This window comes from Gigantopelta aegis, chromosome 9, assembly GCF_016097555.1.
Source record: "Gigantopelta aegis isolate Gae_Host chromosome 9, Gae_host_genome, whole genome shotgun sequence".
Lineage (NCBI taxonomy): Eukaryota > Metazoa > Mollusca > Gastropoda > Neomphalida > Peltospiridae > Gigantopelta > Gigantopelta aegis.
In genome coordinates this window covers 78,283,321-78,310,578 of record NC_054707.1, presented here as the reverse complement: position 1 = coordinate 78,310,578, position 27,258 = coordinate 78,283,321, and the positions used below count along the sequence as shown (strand labels likewise).

Below are 27,258 nucleotides of genomic sequence, written 5' to 3'. Positions count from 1 at the left end.
TGTTTTCTTTATTTTATTACTAATTTGGTGATGGGGATGTGTGATTTCATTGTTACACAGTTGCTTTGTGTTTTGAGAAGAAAAATACATAGGAGATCATTTACAGGTTATGGTTCATATATATAGTTTTCAACTTGATTGACAGTTGTCAGAACTAAATACTTTTTTAAAAAAAGAATTAAAAAAATTAGAAGATAGAGATGGTGAAGATCATACAGGTTAAGATTAATAAATAAACAATTTTCACCTTGATTAGCAGTTGTCATTATTTAAAATTTTAAAACAAAATGTTCCATTAAGTTATACTACGTATAGGTATAAAGAGGTTTGTAAGTACATGTATGTGTTGTGAAAATAATACTAGCATTAAGTACTGTTTGTTAGTGATCTTCCACTGTCATCGTTTGAGTACACACACCAGTGTCTGAAGATGGGGAAGGACATCAAGTTTGAAATGCTTCACAAACAGGAAGTCGCACATCCCTTCCTTAGAACTGTGAGTCCACCTTTTCTTTAAGACATTACAAGACCAAACACTGCACAGTAACTAACCTATAGTAAGAGTACCCATATACAGGAATTTTAATAAGTACACGGTATTTTCAGAATACATGTGTATATATGTATGTGTGTATGTATGTATGTATGTATAATTTTTAGTTTATTTCCATGTTTATATCCATATAGGGTGTATACTACCAAATCAAATCCCATAGACGACAATAGTAACATATGCGGCTAAAACTCCTACCTGCAACGTATCAACCGACATAAACGCCACGGATATAAATACTACCACCCCTTACACTTAAAGTGAATCAGAAAAAAATGGGGGTCAAGCTGCTCGTTTCTGAGATAACGGGTAGCGTCTATGACTACCCTAGTTTCGCACAAAATTCAAGTACTTTTTTTTACAGGTACCCCATACATGTTTCAAGCACAATGCTACTTGACACATTGGTACTAGATGAAATAAAATTGCACATTTATTTTACCCAGATGAAACTATTATTTTTTACAACCAACACACTCACATTTATAACCAATCACAGGACTTGTGGTGTTCACTTCTCTATCAAAAGTTGGGTGCACCTCGAGCTTTGACCCAGCCGGAAGTTATTTGGTATAGTACTACCTATACTGATAACATACATTTTTCAAAAAGTGTCCAGCTATGTGTCTTTATGACAACCAGGATCTGGTGTATTCTGACATAAACTGACAACCTCACTGATACTGTTGTTTCTACAGTACAACCTAATATAATGTACACCTCAAAAAGCATATATATTGCATATAGTTTTGTACAAATGCAATATGTCATATTAAACAACAAAATGTTTTAAAATAAAACTCCTGAAGATATTTACTTTCAGTTGGGTGTGTGTACTCGGGTATATATATAGACACAACAAAGATAGTCAGAGTACCTCTACCCCTTTAAAGAATTCCATTAAAACACATGCACTTGATTGACCCCTAGACTATGAAGACCTTAACAGGCACATCAAAGAAATATCAGTATTAAAAAAATACACTGTCTGAGGAAGGAAACACAAACGACTGTACCTGTATGAAGTAATGACTTAATGTCCTGAACATTAGTGTTGAGAGGAAATCCTGTATGCTGGGTGTGGGTGTCTTCAATTTACCAGGTGTGGGAATTTCAAATCCATCGGCCATGCTGATTTTCATAATGAACCATCAAAACTATTGGCAGCCACCAATATTCCTGACTATATTTTATTTATAGCCTACTGTAGTTGGAGGTTTTAATAGGTGTGATATTTGGAATAATCATGCAGCTTTAACATATTTATTTTTGATTAATTACTGAAAAAAACTATTTTTAAATGACAAAATTACCCGAACATCTATTTTCTTGCATTATTTTCTGATCCGAATGAATACAATATGTACATTAGATGTATTCCTGCCATCTGTAATCCAGCATTTTATTTAGCTAGTAATATTAGGTAATACAGCTTTAACAATAAAATAAATTTATCAACTTAATCCAAAGCAGATAATCAAATCTGAAAAAATTGGTTCTGAATCTAGTATAAACTCAAAATGCTTTTCATGAGAGCTAACTAAGTGATTATTAAGAAACAAAAATTATCTAGAGATCTAAGTATATGTTTAACAACCTTATTGTTATGTACAAATAAGAACAGAAGGCACAATAGTGACAACAAATTTAATTATGTTTTTGGTAAAGTTTTTCTTCAAATTTACTTTAAATTTTGCATAAAACTACAAATTTGTCTAAAATATAACTTAGCACCCTATAAATATGTTAAAATTACAATAAAAATCAACTTCTTTACAAATTTGAGTTTTCAGAATTTCATACATAAAAAATTAACAATGTTAATTGGAAACTAAAGACATTAACCCACTATTGGCACATGCTATTTTTAATATAAAAATAAATTGCTATTAAAATCTTAGTTCAGGTTGCCTATATATAATACCATATTTAAGAGCAGTTGTATATGGCAAGTCAAATACCATGTAAAAAGAAATTATTGAAATCTTTACAGTATGAATTATAGGCCAAAACCAACTTTTCTTCAGTGCTAACTTTGATTCAAACTCCATTCAGAGCCATGTACAGAGATTATTGTCACGGTCAAGGTCATTGTGAACTTGCATGATCGAGTGATGGCTAATTAATCAACCAGTATAGTTTAATTAAATAAAATGACAAAATCATAATATTTTTTATTATGCACTGAATATGTGCTATAGGGTGTATACTACCAAATCAAATCCCATAGACGACAATAGTAACATATGCGGCTAAAACTCCTACCTGCAACGTATCAACCGACATAAATGCCACGGATATAAACACTACCACCCCTTACACTTAAAGTGAATCAGAAAAAAATGGGGGTCAAGCTGCTCGTTTCTGAGATAACGGGTAGCGTCTATGACTACCCTAGTTTCGCACAAAATTCGAGTACTTTTTTTTACAGGTACCCCATACATGTTTCAAGCACAACGCTACTTGACACATTGGTACTAGATGAAATAAAATTGCACATTTATTTTACCCAGATGAAACTATTATTTTTTACAACCAACACACTCACGTTTATAACCAATCACAGGACTTGTGGTGTTCACTTCTCTATCAAAAGTTGGGTGCACTTCGAGCTTTGACCCAGCCGGAAGTTATTTGGTATAGTACTACCTATAAGCTTCAACCATAATGTCCTGGGCACACACCTCAGCTATTTGGGCTGTGTGTCCAGTTGTTAGTGCTTTGTGAGAGAGAAGTCAGTTAGGTGTCCATACAGTAACACCTACTCACTGAACTGTTAAAACTCACTCTGGGTGGGAGTCAGTACTGGGGCGGAAGCCGGTACCAAGGTACCCAGTACCTACATGTACCAGCCATAAGTCCAATAGCTGATAGCAAACAAAATCTTGAGTATCTTTAGTCAGTGTGAGTCACCATTTTGAGGATAAGAAGTGGCATTGCATCATATCTGGAATCACTCTGATTGACCTGGTTATATTTCCATGCACAGAGATGTGTACAGAGATGCATGTTATACAAAATAAAATTGACTTTAATTGTCTTATATAAGAACAATAATCAGACTCTAATCTAGCTATTTCTTGTTCCAGCCAGTGCTCCACAACTGGTGTAACAAAGGTCGTGGTATGTACTATCCTGTCTGGGATGGTGCATATAAAAGATCCCTTGCTGCAAATTGAAAAGAGTAGCTCATGAAGTGGCGACAGCGGGTTTACGCTCTCAATATCTGTGTGGTCCTTAACCACATGTCCGACGCCATACAACCTTAAATAAAATGTGTTGCGTGTGTCGTTAAATAAAACATTTCCTTCCTTCCTTCCTAATCTAGCAGCATATTATTTCAGTAATACCTTTTAGTGTTTAGTGATATCAGCTAAGTAAATGTCAATGGTAGATTGCAATCACTCATGTGAATATGATCAAGCATACTTTTTGCTATATTTGTTTTCCATGCAGTTTTACAACACGTTATAAACATATTTTTATTTTATGTGATGTTGTTTTAATACATAATTGTAACACTGGTGGTAAATGGTTATTATAATGAAGTGTATTTTCCTCCAGATTGATGATGACATACAAATGTTGGTTTTCCCCAAGGAGTATGTCAGTACTGACAAGGAAGCTGTGTCAAGGTAAATGGCTTTGTTATGACAAACTTGTCTAACCCGGGTTTTTACTGGTGTGATGTTGACCTAACCACTCCATCAATGTTACAAGTACGTATGTCAGCAAATATGTTTGGCTGTCCAACTGTATATTGTTTACCAACCGATATTCAGGACATTTTTTTCTCACAAGTAGTTTGTTGCTTGAGTTGAGCTGAACAGTTGAGTGGTGTATTTTGTTTTATAGAGTAAACAAGAATAATAGATAATGCATTGAATTCTGCTTTATTTACATACATTCAATAAATATTACAGTTGACAATAGAACTGGGTTACATTAGGTGTATTACAATACATTGATATCTATTTCAGTAATAAGTACCATTATTGAAGAATGTGACAAAAATAATTATCTCACTCGATTAACAGTGACAAGGTTTTTTTAAAATTAATATTAAATGTTTTATCTTCACAAAGTGCATCTTATTTAGTAAAATTTAAAATTTGTCTATTTCTTGTGACAGAATGTAGCACAATAATATAGAGCTACTGTTGTGTTGTAAAAATTATTATACTCACACACACACACACACACACACACACACATACCCAGCAGGTTGACATTTCTTTTAGGTCCCAGACAGTGCTGCATTTTTGGCAGGGCCGGATTTAGACCTTTGGGGGCACGGGGCAGGGGCCCGGGGCACTTCAGGAACAGGGGCCCCTCAACAGAAATTAAATTACATGACAAATAAAAAAATTAACTCATTTTATAATTATTACATTTTGTTTATAAAAGAAGTCCTTAGTCTGGGGGGGGGGGGGTGGGGGGGCCTCTGGCAGGGGTGGCCTGGGGCAATTGCCCCTTTGCCCCCTTATAAATCCGGCACTGATTTGTGGTACATCATAAGACAGGGTATGTACTGTTCTGTTTATGAAAAACATAAAAGCTTCTTTGCAGCATTTTGGTGGGAGTAGCTGGCAGCAGGTTTCCTCTCATTTGACCAAGTATTGAAATAACCATATGCAGTGTCACAGCATGGTCTAAAAAGGGAGGTGTGGGTAGTGGTGGGAATTGAATATAAACCTAGGGGAGCCTGCTGAGGCTAAAAGTTAAAAACATTTTTTTTACAGGTGCTGTTCATATAGGTGTCCAGGGAAAATATAGACAAAAAGATTCCATTGAGTTAATATTTGAAAACACATGTACACACGCACACATGCACACATGCACACACACCAGCCTACACCCTGGATATGTTAGCCCCCAAATGGCCATGGTATAAAATGTACGGAGGTGTTGTAACAAACATTAATTTGTTGGTGTATGTGTGTTTACAGGGAATCTCTGGATATTCTTATGGAGACCTTCTACAGTGAAATTGAGCGACTTTCAGATCTTGTGCTTCAGGTCTGTAATACAGATCTTTTTCATTGATACAGTCAAACCTGATATTAATGTCACCTTGTCTAACAACCACCTGTGTAAACAGGGCACTTTAGATTTTTCCTGTTAAACACAAATGCATGTATTTTACATCCAAATAAAGAGTACCGTATCATAAAGGCCATGTTATGTAGGTATCTTACTATCTACATTTTGTGCTGTATAATGCATTTAAATAAAATTTAAAATGTATTTAGTTTGCTTAAATTCGTATTATTCTTGAATCATACTTACCTTTGTGATGCTATAGAGCTTTTAACGATAGTAACCGCTCCAGGCAGTGCAAAATAGTTTGAATATGAGCCTTTTGCTTTACAGGGTAAGGTAGACAGTATCCAATCCAAGTCCTTGCACCAGGCCGTGAAAGCAATTTGCGCCATACTTGCTAAGATAGAAACCATAGACATCTCCAAAGCTATGGAGAAACTTGAACGTGTTATTGTTGACATGAAGGTAAGTGAGCAAATCCATTGATAACAGTATTTATTACCCCAGTAGTCACTCATAACAGGGAAAATAGTTTTTCATATTTCTCAGCTAAAGCTTGTAACAAGTGAAAATTATTTCACCCGGGACATAAATTTAATAATACTTGTTTATTATCCTATATATATGTCATCTAAAGAATAATTAAAATATTTTAAAGACAATTATGAACATCTATCTACCGTATAACTTCGCCTGTAAGTCGATCTCGGCTATAAGTCGAGTCCCTAATTTCAAGCCCTGAAAACTTATTTTTTTAATGACCCGTTTATAAGTCGACCCATGAAAAACTACTTATAAATATTGAAATATTTCTTATTTTCAGCACATGAGAACAATAATATTTGAACAAAAGAAAATTATTTTACAAACTTCGGTTTTCACGTTTTGTACATCGCAATATAATCAGACTATTCCAATCAAACTATCATTATTACATAGCATCAAAACGAAATATTCCCTTAGTAGAGAGTGAAAGCTTTTGACTGTTACTGTATAGTACTGTACAGATGGTTTTGTGCACAGACAACAACTTTATTTATAAACACTGACAACAGATCACTACGATAAAACTGAAAGTATCACATTTTGCCGCCATATTAATACATGTAAGGAGGATAACTCTGGAAAGTACACTGGTTTTTGTACCAAATGATGTGTGTCCCTATTGCTCTAGATAGTGAACTGCAGAGATCAGTCTATTTTAAGGGAAAGCTCAGTAATATTCATGAAGTTAATCACCGCCAAAACATTGTTTGAACAACCATTAATGCCAGTGACCAGATTTCAAAATAAACAAAGGCAACAGGTAGTTAGTATTGTTTACATTTTTACTATTAGTGATGACTGTTAATTTAACTAAGTGGACTGTTGTCTTGGCATGTGAGAGATCGTACGCCTTTCCGCATAACCAAAACCGTTCTAATGCCAAAAAAAAAAGGTTATAAAAAATAAATGTGTCAAATTAACATATTTGAGTATAAATACATGGCATACTTCAACAATAAAACTTGTAAAATAATCCCCAAAACAGTAATATTTTTTGGTGAAATTTTTTTACCCTCTTATAAGTCGACCCCCCAAGTTATAAAATAATTCTTGGGTAAAAAAAAATTCGACTTATAGGCGAAGATATACGGTAAACCTTTTTATAAAGTACACTTGCTCATAAAGGGCATTATGATAGTACCATTTTAATCTCTTTTTTTTTAGACTGCTGTTAATAATAATGCTAACTATCCCATTCTCCATCTCAAAAGATTTTTAACTTTTAAGTCCACAATTGTGAAATTTGTACTATTGTTATAAAAACCACTTATATAAAACCAAGTTGTGTAATATCTGTAATATATATTTTTTATTTTTTTATTATTATTTTGCTTTTCAGAATCCTGGGAATCGAGCCAGTCACATGCTCTCCGACACGGACCGAGATACAATGGATGCAATAAAGTAGGTGTTATTAGAAATTATCACTGCTCTGTTAAATGATATGGAGCCATGTGCAATGGGTAGATAAATCTGCTATTCTGGGACCTAATTCACTAAACTCTCACAACTTTGCCATATCGCAGTGCAATGCAAAGAGGATGCTTTGTTGTCTACCTTTGTGAATTAGGCACTTGAAATATTGCCTGCCAACCAGATAAGTATGAACATTTTAAATAGGCACTGTTCCCAGATAATGGAGTCATCTGCTCTTCATGTTTTCAACCCTAAATCTCTTCAAATGTAGCTGATATTTTCTGTGGTTTACATTTCACAAATATCTGGAATACAGTTTAGCAGTTATGAATAAAAAAAACCCAAAAACATTTGATAAACAGTGGTCATCTGTAAAGTCAAAAATGTGTTAAGCATCCTTGTACAGGGGGTTGTCAACCAAACATGTGTCCTCTTAGTGGCTGTTCAATACAGGTCAGTTTATACAATAACGGTAAAATAGCTTGTTAATAATCTATATGTTATCTGTAAGACAAAAACAGACTTTAAATTTTGCCCTAAAAGTATCGCAGTAAAGTTTGACTAAAAGAAAAGCATATCTGTTTATTAATTATTTTCCAGTGCTGCTATTCGGTGCTCTTTTGTTGAAGAACTACAAGAAGTGATAGACCAGCTGGTGATAGCAGTCAAACAGTTGGTCAGAATGTACTGCGAAACATTTCACATGGATTTTGCTTTCGAATCCTCACAAGCTGAGTACAAAGGTTTGTAACCAGCATTTATAACAGAGGAGGCCGGGGCCAGATTACAGCATTAGTATTAGATATCTGTGACTCCATGTTTTAACAGTTATCGAGTAGTAGTTGTATTATATACTCTTCAAAAAAAGTAGGGGAACCTGAAATATTAATGTTATACGTTTTGACCACAGACATCCTAGTAAAGAACGTTCAGATCTGTTTATCAACACACCGAAATACATTCCATAGTTTGCACATGCATCACGCAGTTGCCCCGTACACGTGCGTGGTGTGTCATTCTCAATTTCCACAATTGCCAGGAAGGTCCATTAATCACTGTGCAACATTATTTCTGTCAATCTTTTTCATTCTGTGGATCATACAGTTGTTATTGTTTTGTTTTTAGTCATTTTTATTGTTTGAATTTGCGATTTACTGATAAAAAACCTGTCATCTTTCAAATTTCACTTCTGACCCCAATCTTCCTTCGAGATATTTGGTGGTCATAAAACCTACTGTAATACTGAACTACCGCCTGTAATGTTTGCCCAATTAATTCACTGTTATCATATAACCATTCCCCACAGCTAATATACCTTACAATTTTGGCAAGTGTAAAGTCTTATTAGAGTTCCCCTACTTGTTTTGAAGAGTATACAATAATAACTTCCATCGTGTTGGGACAGCTGGATTTAGCTCACTCGGTAGTCTGCTCGTCTGAGGTGCTTGTGTGAGGAGATCGAATGTCCTGAGTGAGCACATTCTTTAATTTTTTGTTTTCTATCCCACGACTGGTATATTAATGGTCATGGTATGTGCTGTCCTATCATATATCATGTTCCCTCTCAAGACTATGTGTCATAATATTGAAATGTTTGACATCGGATGATACAATAGCCGATTGTTAATAAATCATTTTGCTCTAATGATGTGGTTAAAAAACACACTTTTCTATAGTGATAGTTGTCTTCTGTGTTCTTCAATGCTTGTAAAAGTCGGTGAACGTCATTGTTTTTTCTTTAATTTATGTTAAATATTACTGACCCTAATTTATAATTTAAGCAAGAAGTAACATTGTTTAATTTAATGGTAAAAAAAGGCTTTAATAGCTGAAAATAATTTGCACCTAGTAACTAGGATCAGGCAAACTTGACTTGTGACAGAGAATATAATCATCCATTAACATATCTTTAATGTAATATATTTAAAATTTCTTCTTTTATTACACTTTAGTTGTTTCAACCCAGTTTACCTTTTTAATTGTAAAATATTTTTAAATATGTTTTTGCAAATTTTTAATATGTCAATTATATCACCTTGTTTCTTATAACTGTGGCATCCTTTTTTATTCCTTTTTTAAAGATCACCCTATGTTGATGCCAGTTTATAAATATTTAAACAGTATAATCTTATTAAACACTTAAAGATATTGTTGTAATATAATTACAGAATCACAAGAAGTGACCCAGATCAAAGACAACTTTATAGTTCACGTAGGATCATGTCATCGTCTTCCGGGGCCATGGCTCAATCAGTAAGTTCTACATATTATAGAATATTAATATTAAACTTGATAAGTTGTAGACACCAAAAATGTAGTTATTGCCTTTAGATGTCACATGTTTGATAAAATACTGAAATAAGAACTAAAACACCAAAGTAAAAACACACAGATGGATGTTCCTAGTCTTAACTTGCTCTGACAGTTATTGATTATTGTAAGTTTTAACTGAAAGGAACCAGTACTGAACAATTTATATATCAAAGGTCATGGTATGTGGTGTCCTGTCAGTAGGAAAAGTGCATATAAAAAATTCCTTGCTTCTAATGGAAAAATGTTACAGAATTACCAAATGTCTAATATGCTTTAGTGGTGGTGTTAAACAAAGCAAACATTAACTTGTTTTGACTAAAAGCAGTGTTTCTGGTTATTACAGCTATGAGGAGTATAAGGTGCTCTGTTGCTTGTACCATGGGTCACAGAAATTGGCTATGGAGGTTTCGACGACATGTAAAATAGCCACTACAAGCGGTCTTTGTGAGAGGGTTGTGTGGGATCAGTGGTAAGATTTCAAAAACATTCGTATCGATGTGTTTAACATGACATGACAATTGACTCAGCATGGTTTTGGTTGGAGCCACAATATGTATGTGTGTTGCTCTTGATTTTTCTGACTATTTGTTTTCCCTTCTTTCCTTTGCTGCTCTGAAATACATATCCCATAATTGTGATATGGTCTTTATTCACTTAAGTTTGACACCCAATAGCCGATGTATTTTTTGTGCTGGGGTGTCATTAATTTTTTTTCCATTTATTTATTTATTCACTTAAAGACTGTCACATTGAATTAGCAATCAAAACATTTGACTAATAAATGTTCAGTTAAGAGTATTATATAATTTTGTATTAGAAATAACAGAAAGATTTATAATTTGAATCATAATGTTTTGTATTACTTTCTTGAAGCTCACATATCAGTTTCTGAATTTCCCAGTAGCAAATTACAATTTTTTAAGCATATTGGCTTCAAAATCAGGTACTTGCTGGGCATATGAAATTTTAAAATTGGTTGTTTTCAATTGTTTACAAGAAAATCTTCTCTCTGTTTTTTTTGTCAGGCAGAACTGGATTAAACAAAATATTTTTCTCAGTATTTTGCTTTATTATGATTACTTTACATTACTGCAGGATTCAGTTCCGGTCGAAAGAGCTGTGTATTCTTCCCCGAGAAACACGACTTTGTCTGACGCTGTGTGGTCTACGAAACCCTCACCCCGGGACCACGGTCGACTCGGACCACAAGATTAGCATGGTTCTCGGAGGAGCCACTATACAGCTGTACAATCAGAAAGGGTAATGTTGTACTTGTCATTGTGTAACAATACATGTAGTGTGTATTGCTGGTACATAACGAACAGAATTTACACTTTTAAAATTAAACAAAATGTTGAAACAACTGAAGCGTTCAGGCTCAAAAACCGAAAATGTTATTTTATCCAAAAAACAACTTCTACTATAATTACTCCATTCAAGGCGTTATGTTTCATACTTGTTTTTTAAATTCTATCCTTTATTTACTTATTTCATCTTAGATCGCCCATTGTGGACTTGATATATTTTACATAGAAAGCATAACAAAAAACCTGTTTTGCTGAAAATTACTCAAATGGATTTATCGGTTTTTGCATATGAATTCTTCAACTATTCCTTGGATTAAAATTTTTTTTTTTTTTAATGTATACTTTTTGGTTGAGGGAGAGGTGTAGAAGAACAAGGGTACTATTTGTACACCTGTGAAATTGATGATAATTGTTCAGGCCGCAATCATCTTTCTGGCCCATTTAAAAACATTTTACTTAAAAGTAAAGCCATATTAGTGTTCTAGTTTGTAATTTAAGATGAGTAATGTTGAGTAATACTTGCAGCAATCTTGTCCACGGAAGTCAGCTTGTACCACTGAACATGGGCTCCAAGGCTGATCCCCTGATGCCGTGCTGCCAAACTCTTCTTCCAGACTCTGTTTTACTTCAGGTGAGCTGCGGTATTTTATTGATGTCTATGTTATTGTCTGTTTCTGTATTTCATTGTTCTGTATTATTTCATTGTTGTCTATCTGTATTTTATTGTTCTGTATCTGTATTTTATTGTTCTCTATATGTATTTTATTGTCTGTATTTGTATTTCATTGTTCTGTATTATTTCATTGTTCTGTATCTGTATTTTATTGTTCTGTATCTGTATTTTATTGTTCTGTATTATTTTATTGTTCTCTATCTGTATTTTATTGTTCTATATCTGTATTTCATTGTTCTGTATTATTTCATTGTTCTGTATCTGTATTTTATTGTTCTGTATCTGTATTTCATTGTTCTGTATTATTTGATTGTTCTGTATCTGTATTTTAGTTCTATATCTGTATTTTATTGTTCTGTATTATTTTATTGTTCTCTATCTGTATTTTATTGTTCTGTATCTGTATTTTATTGTTCTATATCTGTATTTTATTGTTCTGTATCTGTAAGTTATTGTACCGTAGCTACGATGAGCTGTGAACCCAGATTAATTGTGATGGTTAAAACGAGAGAAAAACATATAACAGTGTTTTGAATAAGTTTCAATTGTTTTTTATTATCGAAAGTGAATGGGTTATCAAACTCTATAATTAATGAGCACAGTAGCTGACTTAAAGGTATGACATATTAATAAATGTCCATACTTCTTGCGATTAAGCTTTACATTGTTGTTGCTTATTAGTGTAGTAAAACCTATTTGTTTTATTAAATTAATCTTACCTTTCATTTTAAATGCACATGCCTCCCTCCCCCACTGCCAATTGTATCCATAGTCTGGTCCCAACGGCCAGTGGCAAGAATTTTCCATTGTTTTCTTCAAACTTAGTTCTTATGTTTTCAGGTGAATCTTCCTGATTTTGACAAAAATATTTTCTTTCCTGAACCTATAATTAAAGGATCAAGGTAAGCTTATGCATTAGAGTGTTAGTGGTGCATTCCTTTCTTCTTTTTATCCACATTGAGGATTATTTTGTTAAATTCATTATATAGTCCCTTTTTTTGTCTTTTTAAAAAAAAATTACCTGTTGTCTCCCCATTTGTTGAAATTAATGGTTACTTCCCTGTTTAGTAAAATGACTTTTTTTTTTTTAAAGAATGAAATTGCTGAAGTGACTCTATTTATTGACTTACATATTGATTAAAAGTTATCTTCTTTGCAGCCCAAGCAAGACCTTTGATCTGCTTATTCCGGAACTGAAGGAAAGAGTTCAGAATGTGTTAGAAAAAGACTGCAAGTCAACGTAAGTATTACAGCCGAAACTAACAGCTTAGACCCGCAGTTTTTGGCGTGGATAAAACAATAAATATAGTCCCCAGCAAAATATGTGCCATGGAGAATTAAAAACACAGCATTGCTGATTTTGCTGTGGGCAATTGCAGTAGTTGTCTATGTAGGGTGTTCACTATCTTTGTAAATAGCAGGCTGTTTTTGAGAAGTAGGTGACTATATTTACTGAATTCAGAGAGCTTTATAACTGTAAGCATGAAAAAGAGAAGGCAATAGTGGCAGCGATAGCCACCAAAAATTGCCACCTACTAATGAACACACTGACCTTGGTGCATGTGTTGCAGGGTTGAAAATGAACATGAAAACCATGATCACCAGCAGGGCCAGTTGAAGAAAAATCTTACTGGCCCTTCTCAAATTCAACTAGCCCTCCAATTATCACATTGAAATTTAACTGCTCTACCAAAATTAAAACTAGAATGTTTTTTGTTGAATATTAACTTGTGCTAACCTGTATATACTGTAAACCGTATTAATATTGCGACGTGTTTTTTTCGCGAAGGTATACCTTAGCGCATGTTCGCGACGTGTAAATTTCGCGAACGACCGTTGACAGCTCAAAAAAAAAAAGTGGATAAAGACAGCTCACTGTAATTGTTATAAAGTTACTGTCTGTAAATCAATATTCTGTTATCCTACATCAAGCAATTGTGCCTGGTACAGAGTCTATAGAGGGGATTAGGCCCTACCCACCTCACCTGTATTAGAATCACAACTCACAGCTTCAGTTGTTAACTGTTAACACCCTTTGGTAGATAAAACAATAAACGATTAGTCGCCATCGACTGAAGTTACATAAAACAATTAACGATTAGTCGCCATCAAGGAGAGCTCGTGTATAGGCTGTGCCTGTTGAGTGAATCTTTTTGTGAATTTTATTCTCAATAAAATATTTCAAAACAAAACAAATTACTTTAAGCACACTTCAAACTGGAAAATAGTGCGAGCATATTAATTTCGCGACATAAGGTTGGACGCGAACGACGCGAAATTTATATGCACGCATTTTTTTCACGGTTGACAGTAGTCCGTTTGCGTCAAAAGAAAACCGATGAATTGGCGTTTAACTTCATAATGAATAAAGTTAAAATTCATATAAAAACATGTTATTATGTTTTAAACCATTACCAACTCAAATAAAAAAAAATTAAAAAGAAATCCAGGATAAATAAAAATGTTACTTTACAAAGTACCATTAAATTATACATATTAAATCTCATATTTAATACGGGCTGAAGCCAAAATGCTAGAACAGCCAAGGTATGCATCTTGATTTGTATTGTCTCTGAAGTAAAAGATAATGCAGTACAAAGAGACTAAAGGTAGAACTGCGCGTGCTTTGGTAAACTAGTCTGGGAGTGGCAGTCCTTTTTTCTGACGATGCAAGAGGGGTGACATCCCCAGTAAATGATTTCCTCACGAGTGGTTGTTCTCCTATAGACGAGGCACTAGATAGAGATCCATGGAATCATCCACTATTTCGCCAAATGCCCATTCGATTCTACTTTGTGCAAAGAAATGGCCCTGATCATGTATTATGGTTTTGTCATTCAGATTACCTTGGATGTTCCATCAATTGCCTTAAAACTTGTATCAGAAAAAAAAGAGTTAACCTATGCAGTTTGATGATAATTTGTAAATAATTTTTGTTTTAATTTACACTGAACTTTTACCCCCAATAAAATGTTATTTTTGATTGTATGGGTTTAAAACTTAATATATTAATATGTTTTTATATGAATGTTTTCTCTATTCTTTATTTTTGGGCTGTAAAAATATAGAACATATTCTATGTCTTCTGCTGTAGTGTATTTTGTCACATTCGATTCGGTTTCAATGTGTTTCTTTTTCAACTGGTACCATACTCGCCACTCGCCAGACCCTAAAATCGATGGTCGCCCAAAGGACTACCTTTGTCAAATTCTTAGTTACCCTTAGCCAATAAAGGTCGCCATGGGCAACCGGGCAACTGCTAGTTTTCAACCCTGGTGTTGTTTGAAACACTGCATGTAACTTGTTTAGCCACTTCTGGATTTGATGTGATTGTATACTCTGGCGGCAACAGTTTTTTCTCATTTGTCTTTCTTAGTTTTCAAATTATTTTTTTATTTCTGTACTACAATGTAGGTATGGAGCTGAAGAACTTGAAATAGTGTGGAGCTACCGACACTATCTCCATGAGTACCCCATGCTGTTACCACGGATACTGCAGGCAGCTCATAGCTGGGACTGGGCATCATTGTCAGAGATTTACGCTCTCCTCAGAGACTGGAAACCAGTGGAACCAATGCAGGCCTTTGAGATGTTACTTCCTGAGTAAGTAATGTTCACATTACCTGAGTAAATAATGCTGATATTACCAGAGTAAGTAATGATAATATTACCAAGTAAGTAAGTAACACTAATATTACCAGAGGAAGTAATACTAAGGAATGTTAATATTGCCTCAGTAAATAATACTAATTTTATCTTAGTAAGTAATATTTGTTTTATCTGAATAAATAATTATAATATTGAATAAGTAATGCTACTATTATGTTACTAATAGTACCAGAATAATTGTATTAGTAATAAAAATACTATCTTAGTCTATTAATTAACAGTCTTAACAGTCTTTGTATGATCTTTGTGCTGTTTGCAAAAAAAAGTTTCTTTTGTTTCACGACACCACTAAAGCAATTTGATTAATTAATCATCAGCTATTGAATATCCAATATTTGGTACTTGTAGTCATCAGAGGAAACCCACTGCATTTTTCCAATAGTAGCAAGTGATCTTTTATATGCACTTTCCCACAGACAGGAAAGCACATACCACTGCCTTTGACCAGTTGTGGTGCACTGGTTGGAATGAGAAAAAACCCAATCAGTTGAATATATTTGGTTTGATCCTGTGACGCAAGCACCTCAGGCGAGCACTCGACCGACTGAGGTAAATCCCTGTTGTTTGCAGATACTGCTTGTCTAATGTTAGACACGTCTTTTCCAGGTTTCCAGACCTGCGTGTCCGAGAGTTTGCTGTCAAGAGTCTGGGACAGATGAAGCCGGACGATCTCGTGGAATTCCTGCCACAACTTATTCAGGTTAGTAATGTTAACTTTCATTGCAACCTCTTCCGTAGTAATAATCATTGCTTATTTTTGCTCTCAAATGAGTGGATCATGTCAAACTATTTTGAACGTTTCTATTGTGATTTTGTTTATGTAGAAAAAACATATGCTTGGTGCTATGCAGCATTCAGTGTTTTAAATTTTTAGTTACGTTCTGCGAACTTTCATTATATCACTTGCTTGTGGTTACTTATATAAACATGCAATCTAATTAAAATTAGCTCCACTATTACATGTGGATTTAACACCAGCCAGTTGGAGCTCATGTCCACCAATCAAAACCTTACTTGCAGAATCCTGCCAGTGATTTAAAAATAATTTGAAAACATTCCGAATTATCTTGTTTGTTATGTTTCGTGTGAATTACGAATGCCTTAAAACATGTTTTATTTTATAAAATAAATAATTTGTAATGTAAAACTGAAGACTGATTTTTTTTTTTTTTTTTTTTAATAAATAAATAAATAATTTTTAATATAAAATTGAAGACTGATAACCCACCCCGTACGTATTGGTATGGTTCGCTGTACTGCGGCCACTAAAATAGACTCGCCCGATATTTTTAGAATTTGTATACTCCCAAATAACGTTATAAAAGGCGAAGTGTGATTGGTCAATATTTAAATTATTATTTACAGACGAAATGTTACGTGGACATTGGGGACTACGCAGTGTTGTTAGTTTTAAATCACTGGCAGGATTCTGCAAGTAAGGTTTTGATTGGTGGACATGAGCTCCAACTGGCTGGTGTTAGATCCACATGTAATAGTGGAGCTAATTTTAATTAGATTGATAAACATGTACATACCTTCTGGGCTTGGGGTTTTTTTTCTTTCTTTTTTTTGTGTATTACATGTATCATTTCAAATTCATCTGAGTTAGCTGTTTTGCCGTTTTCTTTTGTTGTATACTTATTTTAAAATAGAGACAAAAACAAAATGTCCCATAGGCACCGGATGATGCCAACAGCTGGAGGTGGGGTTAACTGTCAATTAAATATTAATTCACTTTTTAACTGGAAATGCTAAATTGTAAGTTGAGGATATGTGGCAGTGCAATGCATATTTTTTCCAATATCAAAAGAATTAGTCTATCTGCAATGCTATTTCAATTTTGACAAGCTATATGAATTTCGAAAACTCAAACTCCCTATTTTGTCATCCCCTTCATATCAAGTTTGAGTTTTCAAAGTTTGACTGTACTTGGATATTCTTGCTTAGAATATAAATATTTAATAACTTTTAAGAGGTTTTATTACTGAAATAACATTACAGGTGAGTAAGTAATCGATTGTATATATTTATGGATAAATCGTCCTTTTTAACAGACATTACACTTGATGTTATATCAATGTCTTATTTTCAGGCCTTGAAGTTTGAAAGCTACCAGAACTCATCTCTAGCCCGGCTACTGTTAGAACAGTCATGTAGAAGTATCCGATTTGCTCATCAGTTCTTCTGGTAGGTGTGAACTGAAAATACAAAACTGAGTGCATCACAATACCAGATGTTTGTTTTAATGATACACTGTTTTCTCTTAATAATGTCAGTATTATAAATAAAAAACATACTTTGTTGATGAAAAGATACTTTGTTGATACATACATTATAGTTTAATTTTTTGAAAAACTTTCAGGAGTAGAAAATTATGGAAAATATCTATAAAAATTAAAGTACCAAAATTTACAAACAAACTTGGTCCTAATGAATAATTTAGACAGTCTCTTCTCAGAAATTTATTTGTCTCTGTGGGCTAGCTCTAGCACTCGCCAAATTTGCCAATTGCAAATTTCAAAAACAATTAGCAAATTTTATTTTAGTTTTGCCAAAATAATTTCATGTAATTATTGATATTTTATTACAAAATAACTGGGTTTCTGCAAGTTTTGAAGTGTAATAGATAATTTGGCGAAATAATTTCATGTAATTATTGATATTTTATTACAAAATGACTGGGTTTCTGCAAGTTTTGAAGTGTAATAGATAATTTGGCGAAATAATTTCATGTAATTATTGATATTTTGTTACAAAATGACTGGGTTTCTGCAAGTTTTGAAGTGTAATAGATAATTTGGCGAAATAATTTCATGTAATTATTGATATTTTGTTACAAAATGACTGGGTTTCTGCAAGTTTTGAAGTGTAATAGATAATTTTTAATTTCATGTAATTATTGATATTTTGTTACAAAACTGGGTTTCTGCAACTGAAGTGGAAATAATTTTGCAAGTTTTTTGAAGTGTAATAGATAATTTGGTGAAATAATTTCATGTAATTATTGATATTTTGATACAAAATGACTGGGTTTCTGCAAGTTTTGAAGTGTAATAGATAATTTGGCATTTGGCGAAATAATTTCATGTAATTATTGATATTTTGATAATTTTGGCGAAATAACAAAATGACTGGGTTTCTGCAAGTTTTTTTGAAGTGTAATAGATATTTTGATTTGGGTTTTCTGCAAGTTTTGAAGTGTAATAGATAATTTGGCGAATAATTTCATGTAATTATTGATATTTTGTTACAAAATGACTGTTTTCTGCAAGTTTTGAAGTGTAATAGATAATTTGGTGAAATAATTTCATGTAATTATTGATATTTTGATACAAAATGACTGGGTTTCTGCAAGTTTTGAAGTGTAATAGATAATTTGGCGAAATAATTTCATGTAATTATTGATATTTTGTTACAAAATGACTGGGTTTCTGCAAGTTTTGAAGAGTAATAGATAATTTGGCGAAATAATTTCATGTAATTATTGATATTTTGTTACAAAATGACTGGGTTTCTGCAAGTTTTGAAGTGTAATAGATAATTTGGCGAAATAATTTCATGTAATTATTGATATTTTGTTACAAAATGACTGGTTTCTGCAAGTTTTGAAGTGTAATTAATTTGGTGAAATAATTTCATGTAATTATTGATATTTTGATACAAAATGACTGGGTTTCTGCAAGTTTTGAAGTGTAATAGATAATTTGGCAAAATAATTTCATGTAATTATTGATATTTTGTTACAAAATGACTGGGTTTCTGCAAGTTTTGAAGTGTAATAGATAATTTGGTGAAATAATTTCATGTAATAATTGATATTTTGATACAAAATTTAGTTTTGAAGTGTAATAGATAATTTGGCAAAATGTATTGATATTTTGTTACAAAATGACTGGGTTTCTGCAATTTTTGAAGTGTAATAGATAATTTGCTGAAATAATTTCATGTAATTATTGATTTTGACTGGGTTTCTGCTGTAATAGATAATTTGGCGAAATAATTTCATGTAATTTGATATTTTGATACAAAATAACTGGGTTTCTGCTATTTTTGAAATGTAATAGATAATTTGGCAAAATGTTCTGCTGACCCAGAGTTAGCCCTGATATTGTACCATTATTAAAAAGCTCACATACTTAAAAGGCCGTTTTATTTATTTTGTGTCCTTTAAAAAGGTTTCTCTTTTTTCTGAAGCTTTTAATGTAACATGGTACTGTATTTTCCCCCACTAATGTTATTTTTTTCATTTATAAAGATCAAATCTATATGTTTCAGGTTGTTAAAAGGAGCAGCTGCACAGGATGCAACATTTAAACGCCGCTATGAGCTCATGTTTTGTGCTCTGGCGTCTGTGGCTGGTGACGCCCTCTACCAAGAGTTTAAGAAGCAGGAGGAACTGATCTCAGCTCTCAACAACACTGCAGTCAAAGTTAGATCAGCTAAAGAAAAGGAGGTGAGATTTATTTATTATATTTTTTATCGTAGTCATTTATATGAGAAATTATTATTTTGGATGATGCACAGAATAATTGTTAGAAAAGACAATTACTAATTTTAAATGAATGTTCCTAATTTTTGTAAATAAAAGTCATGAATTGTTATTAATTTAAAATATTAATTACTATATTCTTTCTTTGCGTTCACTGATTTCATCCATCCATCCATCCATCCATCCATCCATCCATCCATCCATCCACCAATCCACCCACCCACCTACCATCCATCTATTCACCTATACACCCATGCATGCATATATTCATTCATCCATCCATTCATCCATCCAGTGCATTCCATTCCCCCATCTGTCCTGGTCCATTCAACCACCATCCATCCATCCTTCCATGTAACCCAAATCCAACCATCCATCCATCCACATCCATCCATCCATCCATCCATCCATCCATCCATCCTTCAATTTCTTCATTAAATGATCATGATGTTAAGTTAGATATTAATTTTGCTGTCTATAAAACTGCTGTATGTTTATGTTCTTGTTTTACAGACGACATTGAGACGAGAGTTGGAGACAATATTTCAAATCTTTGAGAACTGGGGCAAAATCCTACTGCCTTACAACCCCAGTCTTGATGTGTGTGGTATCGATGGAAAGGTTTGTAACAGTTCAAGTGGATGGAAATTACGTTCTTTTTTTTGTTGAGCCAGAACGAGTCCTAAATTGGTAAAGTGCATATTGTAAAGAGTTCAAGACGGAATATAACTAATTGAAACTTGGGGGTGGGACACAGCCCAGTGGTAAAGTGCATATTGTAAAGAGTTCAAGACGGAATATAACTAATTGAAACTTGGGGGTGGAACACAGCCCAGTGGTAAAGTGCATATTGTAAAGAGTTCAGGTGGAATATAACTAATTGAAACTTGGGGGTGGGACACAGCCCAGTGGTAAAGTGCAGATTGTAAAGAGTTCAAGACGGAATATAACTAATTGAAACTTGGGGGTGGGACGCAGCCCAGTGGTAAAGTGCACATTGTAAAGAGTTCAGGTGGAATATAACTAATTGAAAGTTGGGGTGGGACACAGCCCAGTGGTAAAGTGCATATTGTAAAGAGTTCAAGACGGAATATAACTGATTGAAACTTGGGGGTGGGACACAGCCCAGTGGTAAAGTGCACATTGTAAAGAGTTCAGGTGGAATATAACTAATTGAAACTTGGGGGTGGGAAACAGCCCAGTGGTAAAGTGCATATTGTAAAGAGTTCAGGTGGAATATAACTAATTGAAACTTGGCGGTGGGACACAGCCCAGTGGTAAAGTGCATATTGTAAAGAGTTCAAGACGGAATATAACTAATTAAAACTTGGGGGTGGGACGCAGCCCAGTGGTAAAGTGCAGATTGTAAAGAGTTCAAGACGGAATATAACTAATTGAAACTTGGGGGTGGAACACAGCCCAGTGGTAAAGTGCATATTGTAAAGAGTTCAGGTGGAATATAACTAATTGAAACTTGGGGGTGGGACACAGCCCAGTGGTAAAGTGCAGATTGTAAAGAGTTCAAGACGGAATATAACTAATTGAAACTTGGGGGTGGGACGCAGCCCAGTGGTAAAGTGCACATTGTAAAGAGTTCAGGTGGAATATAACTAATTGAAAGTTGGGGTGGGACACAGCCCAGTGGTAAAGTGCATATTGTAAAGAGTTCAAGACGGAATATAACTAATTGAAACTTGGGGGTGGGACGCAGCCCAGTGGTAAAGTGCACATTGTAAAGAGTTCAGGTGGAATATAACTAATTGAAAGTTGGGGTGGGACACAGCCCAGTGGTAAAGTGCATATTGTAAAGAGTTCAAGACGGAATATAACTGATTGAAACTTGGGGGTGGGACACAGCCCAGTGGTAAAGTGCACATTGTAAAGAGTTCAGGTGGAATATAACTAATTGAAACTTGGGGGTGGGAAACAGCCCAGTGGTAAAGTGCATATTGTAAAGAGTTCAGGTGGAATATAACTAATTGAAACTTGGTGGTGGGACACAGCCCAGTGGTAAAGTGCATATTGTAAAGAGTTCAAGACGGAATATAACTAATTAAAACTTGGGGGTGGGACGCAGCCCAGTGGTAAAGTGCAGATTGTAAAGAGTTCAAGACGGAATATAACTGATTGAAACTTGGGGGTGGGACGCAGCCCAGTGGTAAAGTGCACATTGTAAAGAGTTCAAGACGGAATATAACTGATTGAAACTTGGGGGTGGGACGCAGCCCAGTGGTAAAGTGCATATTGTAAAGAGTTCAAGACGGAATATAACTAATTGAAACTTGGGGGTGGAACACAGCCCAGTGGTAAAGTGCATATTGTAAAGAGTTCAGGTGGAATATAACTAATTGAAACTTGGGGGTGGGACACAGCCCAGTGGTAAAGTGCAGATTGTAAAGAGTTCAAGACGGAATATAACTAATTGAAACTTGGGGGTGGGACGCAGCCCAGTGGTAAAGTGCACATTGTAAAGAGTTCAGATGGAATATAACTAATTGAAAGTTGGGGTGGGACACAGCCCAGTGGTAAAGTGCATATTGTAAAGAGTTCAAGACGGAATATAACTAATTGAAACTTGGGGGTGGGACGCAGCCCAGTGGTAAAGTGCACATTGTAAAGAGTTCAGGTGGAATATAACTAATTGAAAGTTGGGGTGGGACACAGCCCAGTGGTAAAGTGCATATTGTAAAGAGTTCAAGACGGAATATAACTGATTGAAACTTGGGGGTGGGACACAGCCCAGTGGTAAAGTGCACATTGTAAAGAGTTCAGGTGGAATATAACTAATTGAAACTTGGGGGTGGGAAACAGCCCAGTGGTAAAGTGCATATTGTAAAGAGTTCAGGTGGAATATAACTAATTGAAACTTGGCGGTGGGACACAGCCCAGTGGTAAAGTGCATATTGTAAAGAGTTCAAGACGGAATATAACTAATTAAAACTTGGGGGTGGGACGCAGCCCAGTGGTAAAGTGCAGATTGTAAAGAGTTCAAGACGGAATATAACTGATTGAAACTTGGGGGTGGGACGCAGCCCAGTGGTAAAGTGCACATTGTAAAGAGTTCAAGACGGAATATAACTGATTGAAACTTGGGGGTGGGACGCAGCCCAGTGGTAAAGTGCATATTGTAAAGAGTTCAAGACGGAATATAACTAATTGAAACATGGGGGTGGGACACAGCCCAGTGGTAAAGTGCATATTGTAAAGAGTTCAAGACGGAATATAATTAATTGAAACTTGGGTGGGACGCAGCCCAGTGGTAAAGTGCATATTGTAAAGAGTTCAAGACGGAATATAACTAATTGAAACTTGGGGGTGGAACACAGCCCAGTGGTAAAGTGCATATTGTAAAGAGTTCAGGTGGAATATAACTAATTGAAACTTGGGGGTGGGACACAGCCCAGTGGTAAAGTGCATATTGTAAAGAGTTCAGGTGGAATATAACTAATTGAAACTTGGGAGTGGGACACAGCCCAGTGGTAAAGTGCATATTGTAAAGAGTTCAAGACGGAATATAACTAATTGAAACTTGGGGGTGGGACACAGCCCAGTGGTAAAGTGCATATTGTAAAGAGTTCAGGTGGAATATAACTAATTGAAACTTGGGGTGGGACATAGCCCAGTGGTAAAGTGCATATTGTAAAGAGTTCAAGATGGAATATAACTAATTGAAACTTGGGGGTGGGACGCAGCCCAGTGGTAAAGTGCATATTGTAAAGGGTTCAAGACGGAATATAACTAATTGAAACTTGGGGGTGGGACGCAGCCTAGTGGTAAAGTGCACATTGAAAAGAGTTCAAGACGGAATATAACTGATTGAAACTTGGGAGTGGAACACAGCCCAGTGGTAAAGTGCATATTGTAAAGAGTTCAAGACGTAATATAACTAATTGAAACTTGGGGGTGGGACGCAGCCCAGTGGTAAAGTGCACACTGTAAAGAGTTCAGGTGGAATATAACTAATTGAAACTTGGGGTGGGACACAGCCCAGTGGTAAAGTGCACATTGTAAAGAGTTCAGGTGGAATATAACTAATTGAAACTTGGGGGTGGGACACAGCCCAGTGGTAAAGTGCATATTGTAAAGAGTTCAGGTGGAATATAACTAATTGAAACTTGGGGGTGGGACACAGCCCAGTGGTAAAGTGCAGATTGTAAAGAGTTCAAGACGGAATATAACTAATTGAAACTTGGGGGTGGGACACAGCCCAGTGGTAAAGTGCACATTGTAAAGAGTTCAAGACGGAATATAACTAATTGAAACTTGGGGGTGGGACACAGCCCAGTGGTAAAGTGCATATTGTAAAGAGTTCAAGACGGAATATAACTAATTGAAACATGGGGGTGGGACACAGCCCAGTGGTAAAGTGCATATTGTAAAGAGTTCCAGGTGGAATATAACTGATTGAAACTTGGGGGTGGGATGCAGCCCAGTGGTAAAGTGCTCGCTTGATGCACGGTTGGTTTGGGATCGATCCCCATGGGTGAGCTCATTGGGCTCGTTCCAGCCTGTGAACCATGACTGGTATATCAAAGGTTGTGGTATGTGCTATCCTGTATATGGGATGGTGCATATAAAAGATCCCTTTGCTTCTAAAGGATAATGTAGCAGGTTTTCTCTCTAAAACTATACATCAAAATGACCATGTTTGACATCCAGTAGCCTATGATTGATAAATCAATGTGCTTTAGTGCTTTAGTTATGTCGTTAAAAAAAAAAAAACTTTTTTGTTTAGTTGAAACTTAAATTGCTTGTGTCACAATTTGCTCCCTACGTTTCGGCAGCATTTTACTACCTCCATCAGGGGGCTGTAATTCTCTCAGTTCTTTACCTTATAGTAGCCATTTAATATAATACAAATTTGAAACTTGTTGCATAGATGTTGTACAGATATAACAGTGTCAATTTTTACAACTGTAAATGGAATTATCATTACATGTACAAACTGCTTTATGTGATTTTATTGTGATATTTCTGTTTGTTTTTCAGTCATGTTCCTATTTTACATCAAATGCCTTCCCTCTAAAGTTGGTCTTCAAGAACTGCAATCACAAGGCTGACCCAGTCTACGTTATGTACAAAGTATGTTATTTTGTTCATTCTATCAAACATTTGTATGATCTTCAGTGATCAATAACAATCTGTCCAACACATTTTTTAAGAGCAGCTTATAAAAATGTATTACTTTATTCCTTTTTTTGTGCGTATTAAGAATAAATTTATAACATTTTATGAGATAAACTAGATTTTGTTACTAAAAATGGTACATTCTGTTTATTTGGTACTTTATGTTCACCAATGACAGGCCAAAAATACCAGAATTTAGCACTATCTGAAAACTGTTCGTATCCTTATTCATTGATGACAAAAGTCACAGTAGCTCCCAGGTTTTCAAGACTGCAAAGTTTTCTGGGAGTTTTGGGGTCCAGCATGATTTTCATTCTTGAATTTTAAAGTCACTCACCCCAGTTTTCTAGGTACATAACTTTTTCCGTTTCACACAAAAATCTAAAATAATTTTGGGGTACTACAAACATCTCGATAACCAGATTGTAAGTCTGAAGCGATTTTACACTTCCTAAAAATTAGAGTCACTGAATTTATTACTGTCTTATATAGCTGCCTCAGACATAACCCGTATTGCCAGTAAAGACACTAATAAATTAAGGTATTTATATGTTCGATCTTTAAACATAACTCACATTGATAGTAGTGACTACTAATGTATTTATTTGTTCAATCGTCACACATATCTCACATTAACAATGTTTTTGTTGAATCTTGTGCTTGTACAGGTTGGAGATGACCTGCGACAGGACATGTTGACTCTGCAGATGATTCGCATAATGGACCGACTCTGGCTCAAGACCGGCCTCGATTTGGGCATGATCACCTTTGCATGTCTAGCCACCGGACCAAAGAAAGGTGACAATAGTAGCAAATGTGTAAATGTTAACAGTTTTTATATATGTTTTATTATAACATTTGTTTTTGGTCATTCTCCAAATTATGTTTTAAATTTACATACATATATGATTTATCTTAACATACAAGAGATATGTCCATAATCAATCTTTAATGTAACCATACACCTTTCTGTTGAGCCTAGCAAAACACTCACTGTAGGTTGGAGCTGGTACTGGAATGAAAAATTCTACCCTTGAGGATTTTGACAGGTTAAACAAAAAAGTATAACACGTGATTGTGAGTCAGTTTGCACCTTTTACTAACAAAGGTTTCTACAATACATTTTTATCATTTGTAGCTGTTGTTAAGAAAAGGCGCTACAATAAAATATGTATCACTTGCAGGTATCATTGAACTGGTGACGGAATCGGAAACTCTTCGCAAAATCCAGGTGTCGTATGGTGTTACTGGATCGTTCAAAGACAGGACAATCAAAGAGTGGCTACAGAAACACAACCCCACTGAGTTAGAGTACTTGAAGGTGAACTATATCTTCTTTTGGGCTTAATGCAGTCAATAAATGAAAACTTTATTTTTTTAAAAATAGCTCAAAAAAGATCATTAAACATATACCTGTAGGGTCGAATTAGCAGAGCCTGTTTTATTGTCTACATGTGTGTTGCTATTTATATTTACAATGCTTAACAAACTGCATTTAAGAAAAAAAGGCTTCATAAACTTGGTCCATGATTTTTTTTAAATTTAAAAATTATAAAGCTTTTATTCGAAGTTGTTGCATCAGTAGTCTACATTGTCATAAAAATATTGCAGTCGGTGATATGTCTGTAGGATTTCATTTCAGCTTTCAGAAAGTTTTAGAAGTCGTTAAAAACCAGTTTGATGTATATTTTTACTCACATCTACATTCTAATTCTTACACTTCCTTTTGTACATTTCATAATGTACTTACAGTACTAGAGAATTGTATTACAGAGATTGAACATTCTTATACACTTCATACAGCACACTCACAGTACTTCTTGTTTCAGGCGGTAGAGAATTTCACGCGATCGTGTGCTGGATACTGTGTGGCGACATATGTGCTGGGTGTGTGTGACCGACACAACGACAACATCATGCTCAAAGAATCCGGGCACATGTTTCACATCGACTTCAGCAAATTTCTCGGGGACGCTCAGATGTTTGGCAGCTTTAAAAGGTAATCAAGTGAAAATCTTTGACAGTTGTTTTAATTAGAATAAGTAGCTTTTTACATCTTAGAATTGCAGTATTTCGTTTTATGAATTTTCTTTTGGTAAAACATTTATTAAAAGGTTTATAG

At 34.7% G+C, this 27,258-nt stretch overlaps 1 protein-coding gene across 1 annotated transcript in view; it reads left to right on the top strand.

The window, feature by feature from the left end:
* The window catches only part of LOC121382287 (phosphatidylinositol 4-phosphate 3-kinase C2 domain-containing subunit alpha-like), a 54,838-nt gene that overhangs the window by 10,807 nt on the left and 16,773 nt on the right, over positions 1–27,258 (top strand). Inside the window, exons 6-26 of the mRNA XM_041511856.1 lie at positions 385–496; positions 4,118–4,188; positions 5,503–5,572; positions 5,927–6,061; positions 7,482–7,546; positions 8,159–8,301; positions 9,727–9,811; positions 10,215–10,340; positions 10,967–11,131; positions 11,704–11,809; positions 12,692–12,753; positions 13,011–13,091; positions 15,266–15,454; positions 16,127–16,220; positions 17,613–17,707; positions 19,796–19,973; positions 20,523–20,630; positions 24,999–25,091; positions 25,805–25,934; positions 26,321–26,457; positions 26,966–27,135. Coding sequence (XP_041367790.1) covers positions 385–496; positions 4,118–4,188; positions 5,503–5,572; positions 5,927–6,061; positions 7,482–7,546; positions 8,159–8,301; positions 9,727–9,811; positions 10,215–10,340; positions 10,967–11,131; positions 11,704–11,809; positions 12,692–12,753; positions 13,011–13,091; positions 15,266–15,454; positions 16,127–16,220; positions 17,613–17,707; positions 19,796–19,973; positions 20,523–20,630; positions 24,999–25,091; positions 25,805–25,934; positions 26,321–26,457; positions 26,966–27,135 — 2,415 coding nt within the window. The remainder of the gene's footprint in view (positions 1–384; positions 497–4,117; positions 4,189–5,502; positions 5,573–5,926; positions 6,062–7,481; positions 7,547–8,158; positions 8,302–9,726; positions 9,812–10,214; positions 10,341–10,966; positions 11,132–11,703; positions 11,810–12,691; positions 12,754–13,010; positions 13,092–15,265; positions 15,455–16,126; positions 16,221–17,612; positions 17,708–19,795; positions 19,974–20,522; positions 20,631–24,998; positions 25,092–25,804; positions 25,935–26,320; positions 26,458–26,965; positions 27,136–27,258) is intronic.